At 45.3% G+C, this 21,511-nt stretch overlaps 1 protein-coding gene across 6 annotated transcripts in view; it reads right to left on the reverse strand.

The window, feature by feature from the left end:
* Window positions 1–3,749: 3,749 nt before the first annotated feature.
* USP32 (ubiquitin specific peptidase 32) overlaps window positions 3,750–21,511 on the reverse strand; it is a 214,242-nt gene continuing 196,480 nt past the window's right edge. For all 6 annotated transcript variants that reach the window (XM_032215792.1, XM_032215794.1, XM_032215797.1 and 3 more), the window contains exons 31-34: window positions 21,117–21,411; window positions 19,067–19,494; window positions 12,496–12,588; window positions 3,750–8,815 (exon numbers count right to left, since the gene is read on the reverse strand). In XM_032215792.1, the coding sequence (XP_032071683.1) occupies window positions 8,642–8,815; window positions 12,496–12,588; window positions 19,067–19,494; window positions 21,117–21,411 (990 nt within the window). In that variant the 3' untranslated portion in view covers window positions 3,750–8,641. The remainder of the gene's footprint in view (window positions 8,816–12,495; window positions 12,589–19,066; window positions 19,495–21,116; window positions 21,412–21,511) is intronic.

A 21,511-nucleotide genomic window follows, 5' to 3' on the forward strand; every position in this document is an offset into this window, starting at 1 on the left:
GCCCCAGAGTGGGGAGGGAATGGAGATTTTGCAATATCCTTCCCCCTGGAGTGGGGAGGGAATGGGGATTTTGCAGTATCCTTCCCCTGCCACGCCCACCAAGCCACGCCCATTGAACTGGTAGTAAAAAAAAATGAATTGCACCACTAAGTTGCAGTGTGCTCCTCTAGGTCAGGGTGTTAAAAGATGTCCTAATTTGTGTCCTCAAAACAATCCAGAAGTTGTTGAGAAACATCTTCTGGCAAAAAATTCACTGTTTTTAATATAGGCAGAGCCACTCTCCTAAGAGGGGTGTATGCTGATGCTAAAAGCAGTGACATATGGTCTGATTGTCCCAAATGGGGTAATTAGAATTTAGAGTAATAGAGTTGGAAGGGATCTGGGAGGTCTTCTAGTCCAACCCTCTGCTTAGGCAGGAAAGCCTACACCACTTCAGAAAAATGGTTTTCCAACATTTTCTTTAAAACTTCCAGTGTTGGGGCATTCACAACTTCTGGAGGCAAGTTGTTCCCCTTATTAATTGTCCTAACTGTCAGGACATTTCTCCTTAGTTCTAAGTTGCTTCTCTCCTTGATTAGTTTCCACCCATTGCTTCTTCTCCTGCCCTCAAGTGCCTTGGAAAATAGCTTGACTCCCTCTTCTTTGGGGCAACCCCTGAGATATTGGAAGACTGCTATCATGTCTCCTCTGGTCCTTCTTTTCATTAAACTAGACATACCCAGTTCCTGCAACCGATCTTCATATGTTTTAACCTTCAGTCCCTTAATCATCCTTGTTGCTCTTCTCTGCACTCTTTCTAGAGTCTCCACATCTTTTCTACATCGTGGCGACTAAAACTGAATGCAGTATTCCAAGTGTCGCCTTACCAAGACATTATAAAGTGGTATTAACTCTTCACGTGATCTTGGTTTTCTCCCTCTGTTTATGTAGCCTAGAACTGTGTTGGCTTTTTTGGCAGCTGCTACGCACAGCTGGCTCCTATTTAAATGGTTGTCCACTAGGACTCCAAGATCCCTTTCACAGTTACTACTGTTGAGCAAAGTACCACCTATACTGTACCTGTGCATTTCATTTTTCTTGCCTTAATGTAGAACCTTACTCTTTTCACCGTTGAATTTCATTTTATTAGATAGTGCCCAATGTTCAAGTTTGTCAAGTTCCTTCTGCAACTTTAGCCTATCTTCTGGAGTGTTGGCTATTCCTGCCAGCTTGGTGTCGTCTGCAAATTTGATGAGTTCCCCATCTATCCTTATATAATATTATAACATAATTATATAATTGTATAATTGTATAACCTTACAGCCATGTTTAATGTTGGTATATACTTTGTCCAATATGTTTGCTCCTGTAGTAAATGTGAGTTCTGGACTTTGCAAGGCTTCGAAAAATAGGTGACCATTGGGATACTACAAAAGTTGTTAAGTGTGAAAAACGGTCATAAGTCGCTTTTTTCAGTGCCATGGAAACTTCAAATGGTCGCTAAATGAACCGTTGTTAAGTGGAGGACTACCTGTGGTGAGGAAGCCACAGATCACCTTTATCTCACCTGGAATTATTCTGTGAATGTAAATGTGCAACCTCATTTTCCTTGTTCGTAAACAAAAAAAAATCCTGAAGCTAAGAAATAATTGAGTGAAACCCAAGATGTCACGAAACTAAGGACAAACTTTTTGGAAGTTGGAAGAACTTGTAAGTAAATGCTGCCACCCATTGGCTGCAGAGTTCATACATGAAATAAGTACATCCATACTTTTATTCAGAGGATCACCATTTGTTAAAACGTATTATACTTTTTAACCATACTTTACTCTTATGGTTGTTACTGTTTTATCATTTTAATGTCTACTGGTTTTAATGTTTGCAAGCCGCCCAAAAATTGCCTCTAGAAGAGTTTGGCAGTACTCTACAGGCAATCCTCAACTTACAACAATTCGCTTAGTGACCAAAGTTACAAAGGCACTGAGAAAAGTGACTTTTGAACTGTTTTTCACACGGCTGTTGCAGTGTCCCTGTGTCGCCCGATCCCCTTTTGCGACCTTCTGACAAGCAAAGTCAACTCCAGATTCACTTAACGTCTGTGTTACTAACTAACAACTCTGGCAAGAAAAATGGGCAGAATTCACTTAACAAATATCTCGCTTTAACAGCAGAAATTTTGGATTGAACTGCGGTTGTAAGCTACTGTTTTTTTTTTTTTTTAATAAACAAGGTTAGGCTTTCTTGGAGATTTAGATTTTGGGATGGGGAAGAAATTGGTTTTGTTCTTTTCAATATGTATGATATCCTCACTCTTTTAACAAGGTACACAGGTTAAAAAGCACCTCCGTGGCTTCCATAAATTCAGTTCTTTTACTTGACTGGAAAGTTTTAAGACTACAAGCATGTCCTAACATGATATGCATCTTGTTAGGAATATACGGTTGGGTTGGCAATATATAAATCATATAGCAATGCTATACCTGTTTCTTTAAATCATACTGTAAAATGTGATTGGTTGCTGTTTTCCTCAATCAGCCATAAGAGGGAGCCAGAATGACTGTTAGCTCTCTGTTTGTTAGATGCTGGGCTGATCTGATCTGAGTGTTTTTGGAAACTGGCTGTTAGAAAGTGCCATGAGCTATTGTAAGTTTTGCAACTGTTAGCAAACTTTGTGTACCGGACTGATTATATGATACTGAACTATGTTATTTGGATTATCCCTTAACTGAAAGACATTGATGGCTGACTGTCTTATCCGTGTATGACTTGGACTGTTTGATGGACTCTTATACCCCTATTTCCACGAAAGTAAAAGCCTATTTAAACTGCAGTGTCTCTGTATGCTGGTTTGTGTGTTCTCCAACACAACTCTCACGTTTCTCTGAACGTACTCGCTCTCCCAATGGGGAGCTTACCCAACACATCTATCCCAAAATCTCCAATTTATCCTGGAAACACTTCCTCAGTCCTTGAAAATCCCGAACCCATTTTTCCACTCTTACAGCACACCATAGTCACATGATCAAAATCCAGATGCTTGGCAACTGACTCATACTTATGACGGTTGCAGTGTCCCGGGGATCACTTTTTGCAGCCTTCTGACAAGTCGAGTCAATGGGGAAGTCAGCTTCACTTAACTGCGTTAACAACTTAACAACTGGCAGTGATTCACTTAACAACCGCGGCAAGAAAGTTATAATATGTTGCAAAACTCACTCAACAACTATCTTGCTTAGCAACAGAAATTTTGGGCTTAATTGTGGTCATAAGTCGAGGATTATCTGTACATAAATTCAATGAATGAATCAATGTATGGTTAAAATATTCATGACTGGGAGAGACATGGGAACAAAGTCAGCCAATGGGAGCTTAAACAGATCTGAGTCTGTGCAGAGAATTGAAACAGAAACTTAAGAAGTCTGCTGCTCTGAAAAGCAAACTAGCAGTCTGCCTGGACTTGTCTGCTGATATGAAACTAACTGCTTGGGTTTACTTGGAAGAATCACCTGTTGCCATTGTAGATTTATTCATCTATTCTTATGTACATGAAGAAATTAATGAATCCTGCGGCATCAGTTATCTGTGTGTGCTTCCGGATTTGAATTTATGCAACAAACTCTGACATGAATGACATGATTTCTTTTTCAGGTAATGGATAACCCAGGAGGAAGGTCACCTCATGGTATTATTTCCCTATGAAAATTGGTGAGTAATTAATTTTTTAGCGAAGCTGCCCTCTCAAATGTTCCAATGATGAATCTGTCGCAAAGTGAGTTGCATCCACAGTATTTAATTTGCTTGAATAATATACTTACAGATAGACAAGTTCACTCCATATACAGTTACTTGGACTTTTTTTTAATACAGTTCATATCCCAATACATTAATACTTTCCCCCCCTTTAAATTATTTACACAGTACTTATGTACACGGTCTTTCTAAATTCAGTGCATTAGGTCAATAAGTTTTATACAATAATTTACAGAGCGAATATAGTTAAACAGTTAACTTAAATCGTTTTTTTTTTCCTATTAAATTTAGGAATTAATTTAACCTTTTTTCTTAAAAAAAAATATATTAATCATTACAACCGATGTAACAAAAGCATGGCAGATTAAAGACGAGGTGAGTTGATCATGCTGGGATGGGAACTTAAACCAAAGAAATGAAGGAGATGAAGAGGGACGTGGGAGAGAGAGGCGAACGGTCCCCTCCTGTTTTTAAAGTAGGGATTTTCTCCATGCGCAGAGAGGCCAAGAAAATGGACATGAGGGGCCAATGCATTGTTCAAATCTCTCTTCCTCCCCCACCCCGCAGAATTTGGCTACCCCACTAAGAACATCACACAGTTGACAGGCATCGTACGATGTGTCCAACAAGATGCTGGCTTGGTTTTGGCATAAGGGGAACGTCGCACTATTAACCACACAACGGAGTAGTGGCACCCATTAGAAGCGGGTGGGTGGGGTTGGGAAATTGGTTTTCAGGAGCTACGCTGGGCTACACGTTCCTGAAGGCCTCATCAGCCCAGCCGGGGATTATGGGAACTTACAGGACCGTGATGGCAAATCTATGGCATGCGTGCCTGAAGCAGCATGCAAATCCATGTTGCCTGGCACATGCAGCAGAGCCCATTCCTCTTTGGGGTTTCTGGAGCGCATACGTGCGGGACGATCAGCTAGCCTTCGGGCGTGCGGCAGTGCCGGGAACTGGAAGAGCTGGTCTGGCCAGCTAATCGTTGTGCACGCATGCGCACCAGTAACCGGAAGATGAGCTGGCTGGCATGCATGCATGCACCGGGAACCAGAGGTTCATGTTCCGGCATGCGCACGCCCCCTGGGCAGCTCCTCTTCCGGCTTGTGGCCCAGATGAGTGTGCGCTCCCTTTTCAGCACTCGGTGCCAAAATGGTTCACCATCACGGTTATAGGAGGTTATGGTGGCTTGTTACTGCATGACAAGCTAAGATAGAGGCCACCTTAAGACTTGTGGACTTCAACTCCCAGAATTCCTCAGCCAGCTAGTTGAGGAACTCTGGGAGTTGAAGTCCACAAGTCTTAAAGTGGCCTAGGTTGGAGACCCCTGAGCTAAGAGATACCAGGTCCTTCTTCTCCTTAAGATGCGCCACGACTTTCTGCCGTGCTCCAACAGAAGATCTGGGTTTGAAATGACCTCATCTGCAACATTCATACACATGCACATGCTAATGGGAGTGACGAGGTGTGCCCCCCCCCTTAGTGACGACCGGATAATGGCGCCACATCACTTGGGTGGGTTAAGTTCCCCAGTGCACGGCGGAGTCGCTCAGAGTCCATTAGCTTGCATTTCCAAGAGATCAAAAGACTGAGCAACTGTTGTGTTCTCCGGGGGCGCTGCTCAACCGTGGCGCCTTGAAGATGGGTGGACATCAACTCCCAGAATTCCCCACTCAGCGTGAATGTAAGATCTGAGTTGCTTACTGGCTGGGGAATTCTGGGAGTTGTAGTCCACCCATTTTAAAGCAGGCTGGATTTGGGAATTCTGGGAAACACCTACCAAAAGTTCAGGCCCTGCAGTCCTTCTCCATGTTTGCCAAGCTTCTTAAGAAGACACTAATCCTCCTCTCTAATGTGAGGTTTAGACGAAGCCACAATGCCCTGGAAATGGTTATCAGGGAAAAGGGGAGTTTTAAATAGTCTTCTGTATACACTGCTGTTGACAGAAGACAACGAAAGCCAAGCGATTTTTGCTTTGGGAGGAGGGAACAAACAGTGGGGAAATTAGCTGAAAAAAATAATGTGAATTTTTTATCAGGTTCTCAATAAGGGACAGATTGACAGGACCAGTTCAAAGAGATTATAGTGTGCGTTCCTCTTCCAGAAGACAGAATAAAACTCTGCATCCAGATGAGAAATCTAGCTTGTTAGGGGGAAGGCTGGTTATTGACTTCTCCCTGGTGGATTAAAGATTTTATTTGGCATAAAGTAGTCACGTATTCAACTAAACCCTTCTTCCCAATATTTCAAGAGCATCGTCCTACAACAGATCTCCAAATTAGAGGCAAAACTCACCTTTGCTGCTCTTTCAAAATCTCATTGTAACACTAAGAGCCGGTTCAGAGGCTTCGTTTATGAAGAAATGATGATTTATCCTAACCTCTGATCAACATTATTTCATCATCTGATTGGGGCAGATGTGGAATAAGGGGGATGGGGTGGGGGGGGCGTCCGATTTAGGACTTGGCTTAATAAATGCAGATTTGGGAAGGGTTTTTCAATCAAATGCTCAAGAGGCCTCACCTGAAAATGGGGACGCTGTTGCAGCTCCCCCATTATCCTGCTCTCTCAATCCATTTCCATTCAAGAAGCTGGAAATGGCTGCCAATTTAATTCCTTATTTCGTTTTTATTATTAAATTTATGACACCCACCTCACTGCTCTGACTCTGGCTGACCGATAAGAACAGATAAGGGGGAATTTCCATCAAAGGATGGTGAAGAACCACGAGATGCCTGAAGTGGGTTTGAAGGATAACTATTCCGTATCCGGGGACAATGTTGGCTTGATCAAAAGCACAGCCAGTTGGGTGGCAAAACGGACACCTCTCCGTCATCATTCAGACGTGCTAACTTTGCTTTTTGAAAGGAAAGGAATGGAAAAGACACACACCCAAGCATGCACATAGCTATCCCAAAAATGAACTCTCGCTACGTTTTTATTGTTATTTCTAAAATGCAAATTAAAACAAAATCATGACTGGTGCTCCCTCCAATCAAAGGAAGAGAGAACAATATTTGGGAGGACTCCTTCCCCTTCAAAACGTCTGCCACAAATTTAAGATTGGTGCTAGGAATCTTGAAGAAGGGCCTGTTAATCTTCTACCCCATCTTGTGAGGGATGGCTACTTGGGGGGTGGGGGTGGTCCTAAAAATCAAGATGGCAGCTGTCACTGTCCTTCTGAAGCCCCATCTCTTGCACACATGTGATACAAGTGAAAAAAGGGGGGTAAGGGGTAGAATTTGGATCAGAGTGACCGACACCATCTTGATTTTTTTGATCTCTCTTCTTCAGCAACATGCCTGCCTAGTCCTCCTTTGGGTATGCATTTCCCATCAGCCATCACTGATACACTTTGGCTCAAACACTCAACCAGGCTCCATTGCTTCTGGGATTTAAAGATTGGGTTGAGTTGCACTGAGTTGGGTTGGGTTGGATTGAGTCGCAATAGGTTGGGTTGAGTTTCATTGGGTAGTTACATTGAGTTGGTTAGAATTGCATTGTGTTGGGTTGAATTGAACTGGGTTGGGTTGAATTGCATTGGGTTGGGTAGAGTTGTGTTGGATTGGGTTGAGTTGCATTGGGTAGAGTTCCATTGGGTTTGGTAGAGTTGGGTTGGGTTGAATTGCATTGGGTTGGGTTGACTTGGGTTGGGTAGAGTTGCATTGAATTAGGTTGGCTGAGGTGTATTGGGCTGGGCTGAGCTGCATAAGGTTGGATTAGGTTGACTTCTGTTGGGCTGGATTGAGTTGGGTTGAATTGGGGAATAGATGCCTGTTTTTGACTTTCCCAGGCTCAACAATGATCAGGTCAATGCACTAAAAAAATCAGGAGCTAGCTTCTTTTGCAGGAAAGTTGTAAGTTGAGAAGACAACATAACCACATTGGCAAAATATTTTCACAACAAGGGCAGATGTCTTGCCCAAGTACCCTTTAGTAACCCCCCCCCCACAAAAAAAACCACTTGGCTCTTGGAACATCCCAATCCATCCAAAGTGGAGATGAATACAAATAAATAGCCCACTCACTGCCCCCAGCAACAGCCTGGAGCTGTCTCACTTTCCAGACCTCCAGCCATTTCAAGCGGCAAAAGGTTGCTGGAGCTGCTCCGAAATCTCTCAGAAAGCCAAAAGGGTTGGAACAATTCCGCAAAGTCAAAAAAAAAAAAAGAAAAAAAAAGAAAAAAGGAGGAAACTTTATTCTGAAGGCGACGGAAAGGAACTGCTAATGAATACATCAAATGAGAAAATGAACAGCAGGGAAAATCTGGGGGGGAATTTTCTGCAGTTTGTGCCCTGCCGTCTGCGTGTGCCTCTTCTCCTCGCGGAAATGGAATAAAACTTCAGAAAAAGGAGGTAGAAATTTCATGTTGTCAGACAACACTACAAGTGAATCATCAGCCATCGGAAGAGAGCTTCCCCCAAAAGTCATTTCTCTCCCTAGTCCCAACTTACTTCAGAGGTTGCTAAGAGCAAATGGGTCAAAGGAACGAATGGGCTACGCTTCTTCTTCCGCCTCTGAACTGGGTTATCTTTCTAAAACTTGGAATTGCATCTAGTCCTGGTTTGCTGAGGTCAAGCCCGTTTCAAGGCCGAAGGCAAAATAAAACAATTTAAACAAGGGGTGTTTCTCCCACCCTCTGGGCATGGAGCAAGAGATGGGAAAACCAAAAGCAAATGCCATCTGATAAATAAATGCTCACTTTAATCAGAGTTTTTCTCTTTCTCCCCCTGGTATATTTTGTTTTTCTTTAGTTGTGCTTTCAGGTCACAGGAGGAAAATAAAAATAAAATAAAAATTATATCTAGCTCTTCTGCTCAGTTAAAACCTTATTTCCTTTCCCCACCCCCACCAGCCTTGTGGTGCAACCTCCTCAGACTAACCTTTACAAAACCCGTTTTTTTTTTGCTCATTGCAAGACACAGTACTTTTTGTAATCGGACTCAAAATCTTCATCCATGCTACTGGTATCCGCCATATTCTTGCCCTCAATCTTTGGCAAAAATTGTGCATAGTCCACCCCTTGCTGTTCGTAGAAAAGGATGTAGGCAGAATCTGTGTCGATTTCGTCGGGATGCAATTCCTGAATGGAGGAAGAGAAGAAGAAGAAGAAGAAGAAGAAGAAGAAGAAGAAGAAGAAGAAGAAGAAGAAGAAGAAGGAGAAGGAGAAAGAAGAAGAGGAGGAGGAGGAGGAAGAGGAGGAGGAAGAGGAGGAGGAGGAAGAGGAGGAGGAAGAAGAAGAAGAAGAAGAAGAAGAAGAAGAAGAAGAAGGAGAAGAAGGAGAAGGAGAAAGAAGAAGAGGAGGGGACTATTAGGGAACATAAATATAATACATGAAATAATACAATATTATTTTAACATTTTAAAATTTACAAAATGCTGAAAACAGCTGAAAACTCTTCTAATATTACTGTTTATTATTATATTTCATATTTATATTTGTTATATTTATTATAATAAATATAATACTTGAAATAATACAATATTTATATTTATGTTATATTTATTATAATAAATATAATACATGAAATAATACAATATTTATATTTATGTTATATTTATTATAATGAATACATGAAATAATACAATATTATTTTAACATTTTAAAATTTATAAAATGCTGAAATATTACTGACAATTGTTTATTACTATATTTCATATTTATATTTATGTTATATTTATTATAATAAATATAATACATGAAATAATACAATATTATTTTAACATTTTAAAATTTACAAAATGCTGAAAACAGCTGAAAACTCTTGTTCTAATATTACTGGCGATTGTTTGGGATCAGGGAGACTGGTATAGCAGCTTATTATAAGGACATTGCAGGAAATAGCAACTTTAGTCTAGTCCAGGGATCAGGATCCCCAATCTTTCGGACCTCAGGGACCACTAAATTCATAATTTTAAATCCCATGGACCACGAATATGATCTGCCTAATGACCAACTGGGTGGGCATGGTTAGGTGGTCATGTGACTGGGTAGACGTGGCCAATTGAGGTCATTCACGTCAAGGGGCGCCTTGCCAGCCCCTACTCACCCCTCCCCTCCCAGCCACCCCAGCCTGCCCGCCCGGGCTCCTTATGGCCCCAACAGGAAGAAGTTGTTAGAGCTAAGCAGCCACCATGAGAAAGAGTTGGCAAAACAGCTGGCTCAGTTCCAATTTTATCTGTCCGAGAAGGAGTCTCAGCAGAAGCACCTCACTAAGGACTATGAGCATAGGCTTTCCAAGCAGAGGGAAGACCTGCGGAAGTGCAAGGCCCAGGTACCGCCCCCCCGGAGGCTCAGCGGGCTGAGATGGTAAGCTAGTTCCAGGCCATAATGCAGTCCCACTGGAACAAGGCCCTCCAGCTCTTCTCCACCAGTGGCGCTTCCCTCCAGCCTTCGCCCAAAGCCCGCCACCAGGAGGCTGAAGCAGACCCCAAGTCAGAATTTCTGCCCCCCTCTGACCCGCACAAAAAGACCCCAAAAGGGGAGACACTCTGCAGCAACACAAGCGTTCATTGCAAGTAGTTTGAGGACCCCTGATTTTAGTGTAAAATAAAAAATGCAAATAATTTTTCTGCGGACCCCAAAATTTTCTCACGGACCACCAGTTGATGACCACTGGTCCAGCAGCTAAGGCACCAGGTTAGAAACTGGAGTACCATGAGTTCTATTCCAACCTTAGACATGAAATTCGGGCTGGGTGACTTTGAGCCAATCACCAGAAGACGGTGAGTTCTAGTCCCACCTTAGCCATATATCATATTTTTTAGCGTATGAGACGCACCTTTCCCCCCCAAAAAAGAGAGGGTGAAAATCTGGGTGTGTCTTGTACACTGAATACAGCACTTTGGGCCTCTCAAAACCCTGTCCCCTTGACAAAAATGGACATGCAGAGGATTTGGGAGGCCTGCAAAGTGCTATTGGGGGCTGGAGAGAGCAAAAACGAGTGAAAAACGGGCTGTTTTTTGCTAGTTTTTCCCCCCTCCCTCCAGCCCCCAGGAGCACATTGTAGGCCTCTAAAACTCTCTCCGTGCCACATTTTTCACAAAAAAACAGGCGTGCAGAGGGTTTGGGAGGTCTGCAGAGTGCAAAAACTTTCTTTTTTAGTTTACCTCGGCAAAATCTTGGTGCATCTTATGCTCCGAAAAACACGTTAAGTCAGCTGGGTGACTTGGGGCCAAAGACTAGGAGATGCTGAGTTTTAGTCTTGCCTTAGCCATGTTAAGTCGGCTGAGTGACTTTGGGCCAAACATCAGGAGATGGTGAGTTCTAGTCCTGCCTTAGACAGAAAAGCTGCCTGGGTGACTTTGAGCCAGTCCCTCTCTCTCTCAGCCAAACTCACCTAACAGGGTTGCCGTTATGGGGGAAATAGGAGGGTGAAAGTGTGTTGGACATGCTCATCATTTTGAGTGAGCCAAGGTGGCGCAGTGGTTAAATGCAGCACTGCAGGCTATTTCAGCTGACTGCAGTTCTGCAGTTCAGCTGTTCAAATCTCACCAGCTCAGGGTTGACTCAGCCTTCCATCCTTCCGAGGTGGGTAAAATGAGGACCTGGATTGTTGTTGGGGGCAATATGCTGACTCTGTAAACTGCTTAGAGAGGGCTGAAAGCCCTATGAAGCGGTATATAAGTCTAACTGCTATTGCTATAGTTATTTGTAAAGAAATAATCAAGGTGGGATACAGACAAACAAATAAACAAATCCTGTTGAAAAGTTTGGAACATGGCAGGATGCAGTAAAAGACACGGATACATCCCCTGGAACAGGGGTTGGCAACCTTAAACACTCAAAAGAGCCACAAAGGTCCTAACTGGAAGTCCCGCCCCCTTTCAATTCTGGAGCCGACCGGAAATCCAGTTCCCCCACCATAGAGTCTCCTCCTAGCACGGCATCATTTTCCCTCTACCTGTCCTAACCAAAAGCCCTATCAATTGTGGATTCGACTGGCAACAGGGAGCCGCAGCAGAGGGATGAAAGAGCCACATGCGGCTCCGAGCCGCAAGTTGCTGACACCTGCCTCAGAAGAATGTCCAGACCTAGCTAAGAGGTCTGGAGTATCTATAAACAGCAATAAATATCCTGTGGCTTATTATCTTAAGTATAGGGCAACCTAGACCAGGGATGGGGAACGATGGCCCCTTTATGACTTGTGGACTTCAACTCCCAGAATCCCCATGCTGGCTCGGAATTCTGGGAGTTGAAGTCCACAAGTCATAAAAGAGCCATCGTTCCACACCCCTGGTCTAGACCAACATTGTCTCCAATCCACAAGGGGCCACCACCAACTTTCAACGTGGAGTAACGCAAGTGGAAGAGAACCTCAACTCCAGGTCTTCTGAGACTGACAATGGATGGGCACCCAGAAACAGGCTGCTATTGTACAGGTGGGCCAAAAGAAAAATCACGATAGCATCCAATGTCCTGAAATCATCATCATTATCTTCTTTTAAAACTCCCATAATCCCTTGCGGAATGGAGTCTGAGCAGCTGAATGGAGCTGAGTGTTTACTGGCCAGATGCTCTTCCTTTCGCCAATGCGGAGTTTTGTTCGGCAGATATATTCTCATTGTGCCCAGAGAGAGAGAAATATCTGCCTCTATTTAAGATTGAACTCACAACCTCCTGATTGTGAGGCGAGAGCTCCCCCTCTAGGCCACCGCACCACAGCACTCCAACATCCAGAAATCATAATGGCCCATTTCAGGGCACTGAGATCTCGCAGGAAGCTTTTCAGTTCTTCCCCTTAAGCCCGCAAAATGGCTTACCTTACAGCTGCTGTCGTTGTAACAGTACCATTTGTCATTTGGGTTTTTGGCATAGGTGACATAATGACCTCCTCCCATAATTCCTGAATGGCACTGGAAGAGAAGAGAGCCAAGACACCAAAGTTATCCACTGATTCAACTTCTCCATCCTTTTCGTTCCTTCTAGAGGAAAAGGGAATTAACCAGGTGCGATGGGGAGACCTGTCGGACCCGGAAGCCATCTTTTGCATTGGGCCTTCAGGCCTGCCACATTTCCTACTGTGGGAAAACGGGAGGGGGGGGATTAATACAATGTAATACAATACAACAGCAGAGTTGGAAGGGACCTTGGAATGGGTCTTCTGTCCATCCTTGCAATTTGTCAATCTATCCTTCCTGTACGATTAACAATGGCAGGGTTTCTTAAACTTACAATACAATACAATAGCAGAGCTGGAAGGGACCTTCGAGGTCTTCTAGTCCAACCCTCTGCCTAGGCAGGAAACCTTATACTGTTTCAGACAAATAGCTCTCCAACATCTTCTTAAAGACTTCCAGTGTTGGGGCATTCACAACTTCTGGAGGCAACTTCTGTTCCACTGATTCATTGTTCTCACTGTCAGGAAATTTCTCCTCAGTTCTAAGTTGCTTCTCTCCTGGATTAGTTTCCACCCATGGCTTCTTGTTCTACACTCAGGTGCCTTGGAAAATAGTTTGACTCCCTCTTCTTTGTGGCAACCCCTGAGATATTGGAAGACTACTATCATGTCTCCCCTAGTCCTTCTCTTCATTAAACTAGACAAATCCAGTTTCTGCAACCGTTCTTCAAGTTTTAGCCTCCAGTCCCCTAATCATCTTTGTTGCCCTTCTCTGCACTCTTTCTAGTCTCCACATCTTTTCTACCTTGTGGCAACCAAAACTGAATGCAGTATTCCAAGTGTGGCCTTCCCAAGGCATTATAGATGGAGTCAAGGCCTCCTTGCCCTGCAGCTGCGATGAGCTGATGGGAGGCATCTCCAGTTTTGGATGCCTGATTGGACCATGTGACGGACACGTGGGTGAATTGAATTGAATTTTATTATTTGTATGCCGCCCTTCTCCGGGAGGAACTCAGGGCGGCGAACAACTCAAAAGGGGAAAAGGGGAACATAGAACAGAATACAAATAATTAAAATAGCCAAGAATCACACAACCATACCAGTCGAGAGGGGAGGGGAACTCATCAACCCCAGGCCTGCCGGCAAAGCCAGGTTTTGACGGCTTTTTCGGAAGGCCTGGAGAGAGGTGAGGGTCCGAATCCCTGCGGGGAGTTCGTTCCAGAGGGCCGGAGCTGCCACAGAGAAGGCCCTCCCCCGGGTAGTAGCCAGGTGGCATTGGCTGGTAGACGGAACCCGGAGGAGGCCTGCTCTGTGTGATCTAATGGGTCTTTGGGAGGTAATTGGCAGCAGGCGGTCTCTCAAGTACCCAGATCCAATACCATGAAGGGCTTTATAAGTTACGACTAGCACTTTGAAGCGTATCCGGAGACTAATCGGTAACCAGTGCAGCTTGCGGAGGATAGGTGTAACGTGGGTGTACCGAGGTGCACCCACAATCGCTCGCGCGGCTGCGTTCTGGACGAGTTGAAGTCTCCGAATTCTCTTCGAGGGCTGCCCCATGTAGAGCGCATTGCAGTAGTCCAGTCCATTGCTGGGTAGAGACTTTCTTTTGGGTGGGGAAAACCTGGAAGCGTTCAGATCCCGGTTTCCCCAGATGTGCCAATAGGACACCTCTAATAAAATGGAACTTTGAGGAACCTCAGGCCTCAGAGTCTTCTTTCGTTGGGGGTGCGACTTGGAATCTTGACACTACCATTTCAAAAGGTGGCGCCTTCTCCAAGGTGCTTTTTCCAAAAGGCAACTGGACTTTCTTGGTTCTTGTTTTTTCTTTGAAAACATTTCGCTTTCAAAGAAGCTGCTTCAGTTCTCAGATAAGAAGCAAAAGGTTTTCAAAGGAAAACAAAAACCCGAAGGAAAACCAGGCGATTTTTGGAAAGTGCCTTTGAGAATCTCCATAGACATTGTGTCTTCTCGCTTTTATGTATGTCAAAGGTTCCTCAAGACCCAGCAGCCTTCAACAAACCTGCTCCCCATTAGGCAACGAAGGGCCCTGATGAGCAAGGCTGCTCAGGGAGATGGACTTTATGGACAATCAGTGAAATATGAGCCAGCGTTGTGCAGCAGCAGCACAAAAAGCGAATAGAATCCTAAGCTGCATTAACCGAGGGATTGAATCAAGATCAAGGGAGGTACTAACGTGGCACGACAAAACTGCGGTCCACTAAAGCGCGCCCGATTAAAGCGCGTCGCTGACATCATCAGCAGCGTGACAACAGCGACTGCGGAGAAAAAAGGGCGCTTTAAAAAGCGCTTTGAAAGCAAGCCGATTCACGTTAAGGTAAGGGTTAGGTTTAGGTTTAGGGTTAGGTTAAACGCTAGGGTTAGGTTTAGGGTTAGGTTAAGGGTTAGCGTTAGGTTAAGGGTTAGGTTTAGGGTTAGGTTAAGGGTTAGCGTTAGGTTAAGGGTTAGGTTTAGGGTTAGGTTAAGGGTTAGCGTTAGGTTTAGCGTTAGGTTAAGGGTTAGGTTTAGGGTTAGGTTTAGGGTTAGGTTTCGGGGGGTTAGGATTAGGTTTAGGGGTTAATTTTAGCTTTAGCGCTCACAGCGTGCTTTTTTCGTCGTGCTGTGATGACGTCAGGTACGCGGTTTCGTCGAGCGCGCTTTAGTCGAGCGCGCTTTTGTGGTGGAACCAGTACTAATACCACTCTGTAAAGCCCTAGTAAGGCCACACCTAGAGTACTGCATCCAGTTTTGGTCACCACACATTAAAAAAGATGTAGAGACTCTAGAAAATGTACAGAGAAGAGCAACCAGGATGATTAGGGGACTGGAGGCCGAAACTTTTGATGAACGGTTGCAGGAACTGGGTATGTCTAGTTTAATGAAAAGAAGGACTAGGGGAGACATGATAGCAGTGTTTCAGAGAGGAAGGAGTCAAGCTATTTTTGAAAGCATCTGAAGGTCAGACAAGGAATAATGGCTGATCAAAGAGCGATTCAAGCTAGAAATAAGGAGAAATTTTCTGACAGTGAAAGCAATCAACCAATGCCTTCAGAAGTTGTGGGAGCTTCATCACTGTACACTTTCAAGAAGAGGCTGGTTAAAGCATTTTGGATAAAAATATGGTGGATTATGCAAAATATTTTTAAAAAGAGGATAAAGTTTATCCCTCAGTTATTCTTGTTAGGTATAACTACTGATTGTACTGTTATAGAGACTAACTTGATTTTGAACCTAACAACGGCAGTGAGATGTTGGTAGTGCAATACTGGAAGAAGGAAGACTTGCCTACTATTCAAGAATGGACATGAAAAGTAACAAACTTAGCAGAGATGGCTAAAATATCAGCATATCTTAAGGATCATTCAGATGAGAAATATAAACTGGAGTGGAGAAGATGGATTGACTATATTCAAAATAAATACGGGAGTAAGAAATTCCAGATAGCGTATGACTGAAAAAGCAAGGAAGGATATAATTTGTTTATAGTTAGCTTAACAATAGAGGAGTTAAAGCACAAATGAAAGATGATGCCAAGTTTCTTTTAGTTTATTTTAGAATATGATTGTTAAAGATTTATACCCTGTATTTGCTCAGGGAAGTCGGGGGGGGGGGAGGTTGGGGGGAGAGATGGGCTTGGGGGGGGAGGATGGGGGAGGGAGGTAAATATTTGTAAAAGCTTTTTAAAAATTTTCAATTAAAAAAAAAGACCTCTAAGGTCCCTTCCAAAAAAAAAGAAGAAGAGGCTGGCTGCCATCTGTCAGAAATGGTGTAGGGTCTCCTGCTTGGGCAGGGGGTTGGACTAGATGACCTATAAGGTCCCTTCCAACTCTTGTTACTCTGTCATTCTGTCTTCCAGCAGCTGAGTGATGCTGGAGGAGGCTTTGGGAGGGAAGCGAAAATCCAAGATTGCGATGGTATGGATTTTTTTCCCTTCACGGGAATACAGGTAGTTCTTGCCTTACATCCATTCATTTAGCGACCATCTGAAGTTACAAAGGCACTGGAAAATAGTGGGTGACCATCGGACTTACGACTGTGGCAGCAACCCCACGGTCACATGATCAAAATCAGGGCGCTTGGCAACTGGTGTTTATGACCCTTGTCCTGAGCTGGGGGGGGGGAGGGTCATGTGTCCACCCTTTGTGACCTTCCCAGCTGGCTCCCGAGAAGCCAAGTCAACGGGAGAAGTCGGATTCACTTAACAGCCACGTGACCCACTTAACAGCTGCAGTGACTCGTAGGAGGAGTGTGGCGAAAAGGTCATAAAACGAAGCCACTCAATCCACTCGACCGTCGTTTTGCTAAGCAGTGGAAATGCTGGGCTCAACTGCGGTCGTAAGTGGAGGACTTTCTGTAACCTGAGGTTTGTAAAGAAAGTGAAGGCAAGGCTTCACTTTCAGAAACAGAAGCAAAACGGGCCCCACCGTACAATGTTTATTGTGTCGGAAATGTTTTTCAACCCTGGAGAATTTAAGACGGAGATGGTGAACCTATGGGATGCATGTCACAAGTGGCATGGAGAGCCCTCTCTGCAGGCGTGCCAGCCATCGCCCCGGCCCAGCTCCACCATGCATGCGCGCATGCCTCCTGCCGGCCAGCTGGTCTTCGGGTCTCCGCCATGCATGCAGGGGGAAGGCCCTTCTCTGATCTCTGCAGGTTCGCCCCCCCCCCCCAGCACGCCCTACCTCGATTTCTGCTGCCCACACCAACCTGGAAGCCAAAACGGGATGTGAAGGGGGCGCCGTGTGAGGTACCTCCCCGTGCCCCGTTTGGGGCCTGGAAAGCCTCCTGCACCAACTTGGAGGCCAAAATGGAGCACAAAGAGGGCCAGGGCGCATGCGTGTGTGTGTCGAGGAGCATGCATGGGAGACACAAGTGCACGCGTGGGAGGCGCTTGCATTGCATTTTGAAGTATGGGGCACAATCTGTGTGCCTTTGCGTGTGTGCGCTTTGGATACTCGGCATCAAAAAGATTAACCATCACTGCTTTAAGATGTAAGGATTTCAACATTTAAAATGGATGTCCCCAAGTTCCAATATCTCAGGGGCTGCCCCAAAGAGGAGGGAGTCAAGCTATTCTCCAAGGCACCTGAGGGTAGAAGAAGCAATGGGTGGAAACTAATCAAGGAGAGAAGCCACTTAGAACTGAGGAGGAATTTCCTGTCAGTGAGAACAATTAATCAGTGGAACAGAAGTTGCCTCCAGAAGTTGTGAATGCCCCAACACTGGAAGTCTTTAAGATGATGTTTGATAGCCATTTGTCTGAAATGGTATAAGGTTTCCTGCCTAGGCAGGGGGTTGGACTAGAAGACCTCCAAGAACCCTTCCAACTCTGCTATTGTATTGTATTGTATTGTATCTGTCATTGTATCTGTATCTGTCATTGTATCTGTATCTGTAATTGTATCTGTAATTGTAATTGTAATTATATTTGTATCTGTAATTGTATTTATATTTGTATTTGCAATTGTATTGTAAGGTTAAGAAACCCTGCCATTGTTAATCGTACAGGAAGGATAGATTGACAAATTGCAGGGATGGACAGAAGACCCATTCCTTGTACCCCAACTGGCTTGTATAAACGCAGCTAGTCCTTGACTTACAACAGTTCGTTTAGTGACCGTTCATAGTTACAATCGGGCTGTATAAAATGGCTCGTGAACGTTTTTCACATTTACGATCTTTGCGGCTTTCCCTGCGATCAAAACTCAGATGCTGGGCAAACAGCTCAGATTTACGACGGTTGCAGTGTGACAAACCAAAGTCAATGGGGAAGCCAGATTCACTTAACAACGACCTTACTAATTTAACCACTGTGATGATTCATTGAACATCCGTGGCAGAAAGGTCACAACATAGGGCAAAACACTCTTAAAAACTGTCTTGTTTAGCAACAGAAATTTTGGGCTCAATTATGGGGGTCAATTGTGATCGTTGTCAATCCTGGAGTGAACCTTCTGGGTTGCCATAAGTCGTAAGTCAAGGACTACCTGTAATTGTGATGATTAAGCCTGGATAGACCCTGCTGAATCCCCTGCTTTCCCTTTGGGATAGTTTAAGTGAACCCCTCTGGGACTTTCATGCAGTAAAGGTAAAGGCACATATGTGCTAGTCGTTCCTGACTCTAGGGGGCAGTGATCATCTCCGTTTCAAAGCTGAAGAGCCAGCGCTGTCCAAAGACGTCTCCGTGGTCATGTGGTCGGCATAACTAAACACCGAAGGCACACAGAACGCTGTTACCTTCCCACCAAAGGTGGTTCCTATTTTTCTACTTGCATTTTTACATGCTTTCAAACTGCTAGGTTGGCAGAAGCTGGGACCAGTAACAGGAGCTCACTCTGTTACGCGGCGCTAGGGATTCGAACTGCTGAACTGCCGACCTTTCTGATTGACAAGCTCAGCCTCTTAGCCACCTTCATGCAGTAGCTCAGCACAAAACTGAGCTGGGAAGAAACCCACCGAGCCTCCAACCAGATGGCCATTGGGATACCTACCGAAATTGCATATAAATTATAAATGGGATTAATACAGATTTCTCCTCTTTGGTCATCCGCCAGTTCCTCTTCCCGGCGGGCTTCCAGGGGACCGTTGAGACTGTGGTTGCTGGAGGAGCTCAGCTTGCAAAGGTATCCGTTGGATAGCTGCCCCTCATTGTCCTGAGCAGCCACCGGTTCTCCCGAACCGTCCCCCAAATTCTGCGGCTCCCTGCCCGGGGAGTCCAATGCGGCCTTTGGATCTGGCTGGGTACCATTCTCTCGACTCGTGTCCAGGTTCTCTTTGCTGCTCGAGAGTTTGTTTTTACAGAGCTGGGGGAGGCGAAGGCGCCCCTTACTTCTGCCCATAGTCCTGGGGCTACTGGTGGGGCTAAGGTTTTTACTGGCCGAAGAGCTGGACGGGCACTTCCTCGCGGAGGACGGTGATGCTGGAAAGAAAGAGACGGGTGAGTGCTTTGCAGATGAATTGGTGTGGCTACTAGAGGTGGGGACTTCAACTCCCAGCATTGAGGGAGGGGCAGACAGGGATTGGCTTGTTGCCTGCTCCTCCCTCCCTCCCTCCAGTCTCCTCCTGGTTGCTTCGAAGGGACACTTGGAGACTGTGTGGCTCCTTTCAATTTAAGGAAATGCACCTGCTTTCACAAAGGAATGTTAGTTTCCTGTTGTAATAAAGATGCCTGTTTTAACCTAGGCTATCCTAAGAGGATGAAGGAAACTCCTGGTCCCGACAAAAAACTCTTTTAATTTACGGTGACTTCTGCTCATTTAAATCCATCAAAATCTTTCAAGGGAGGATTTACAGTCACAGACCTTATCTGGCTTGGAGAGCTGCCAGGCTGATATCTGCAAAACTGGGAAAGAAGCCTCGGAGAGTCACGAACCAATTAAGCGAACTAATTGTCTCCTGAAAACTCCACTTCCCTTTTGCTCCTCTTTTATTTCTTCTGGGAGGGGCCATTCATCATCCACCTGTGGCTTTACTCCCAAGTCAACCCCTGTTCCCTTCGTCTGGCAACTCTGCACATGCGCACACTGGGAACAGGCTCCAGCTGTTCTTCTGCCTCACTAATGTCTGATTCTGAAGGCAGCTGGTAACTGTCAAACGGCCCTGGCCCCCTCTCTGCCTCCCAACAAAGAGCCCTCATCAGACCCTTCCCCAGACTCCTGGACTGGCCCATGTTCCTCCCCAACCTCCCCACTATCTGACTTTGCTGCCAGCTCTGTTGCCCGCTGGCAGGCCACAACAATACCCTTTGAGAGTGGGTGGGCCAGACAGAGAAAACCATAACTCATGCAGAGACATACTCGCACCCTCCTTTTACAGTTTGGCTGTAAATTGGCCTTAAGAGTCACAGGGAATCCTCACACTACAACAATTCATTGAGCAGCCATTTGAAGCTACAATGGCTCTGACAAAATTGATTCCCCCACCGGTGCTCGTAGTTACTCCTGTCACGGCATCCCCTCAGTCATATGATCAAAAGTTTGGCACATGTGTTTATGACAGTTGGGAGTGGTGCCTTGGCCTAGAGGTGGAGCTCTCGCCATACAATCAGAAGGCTGTGAGTTCAATCCTAGGTAAAGGCAGATATTTCTCTCTCTGGGCACAATGAGAATATATCTGCTGAACAAAACTCCGCACTGGCGACCTGGAAGGGCATCGGGCCAGTAAACACTCAGCTCCGTTCAGTTGCCCAGACTCTACCCTGCAAGGGATTATGGGGTCGTTAAAAGAAGATAATGTATTTACAACAGTTGCAGCTTGCTGGGGGGGAGGTGTGTCATGGGACCTTCCCAGCCAGCTGCCCTCAAGCAAAGACAAGAGGGGAAGCCAGATCCACTTAATGACCGTGTGGTTCACTGAATGGCAGCGATTCACTTGAAAACCCCATAACAAGACTGTAAAACTGGCCACGACTCACTTAACGACTGTCTTGTTTAACCTTGGAAATGGTCCTAAGTCGAGGACTTCCTGCAGATCCCTTGCCAATGGGGGGGGGCAAGCAACTCTTGTTTTGACGCCCTCTGGGGCAAGACCCCAAACTCCTACCTCTAATATTATTTAAGATGCCCGAAGCGTTGAGAGAGGAAGGGCTCCGGGTGAGGACGTCGCCTTCTCCCGCCACAGTGCCGCTCCGCTGCTCCATCCTCCGACCCTCCTCCGGCAGAATCAGGGGCTCCGCGGGATCGTCAGCCTGCGGCGTCAGCAGCTTTGGCGGCCAGCAGCTCGGGTCTCGCGGCATGAGAAAGGCACTTGGGTCAAAGCTCTCCCGAGGAAACTTGACGATTTTTTGGGATTTTATCCAGCGGCCGTTGACAAACTGGAAGCGCTTCAAGTGGATGATCTGGAGCGAGACAAGCAAGAGGGGAGTAGGGTGAGGGCTCCTTTGTTCAAATGCCTTCCGTTTAAAGCAGAGGGGGTCCGCCTTTGGCAACTGTAAGCCT

The sequence above is a fragment of the Thamnophis elegans genome, chromosome 4, assembly GCF_009769535.1.
Source record: "Thamnophis elegans isolate rThaEle1 chromosome 4, rThaEle1.pri, whole genome shotgun sequence".
NCBI classification, from domain to species: domain Eukaryota; kingdom Metazoa; phylum Chordata; class Lepidosauria; order Squamata; family Colubridae; genus Thamnophis; species Thamnophis elegans.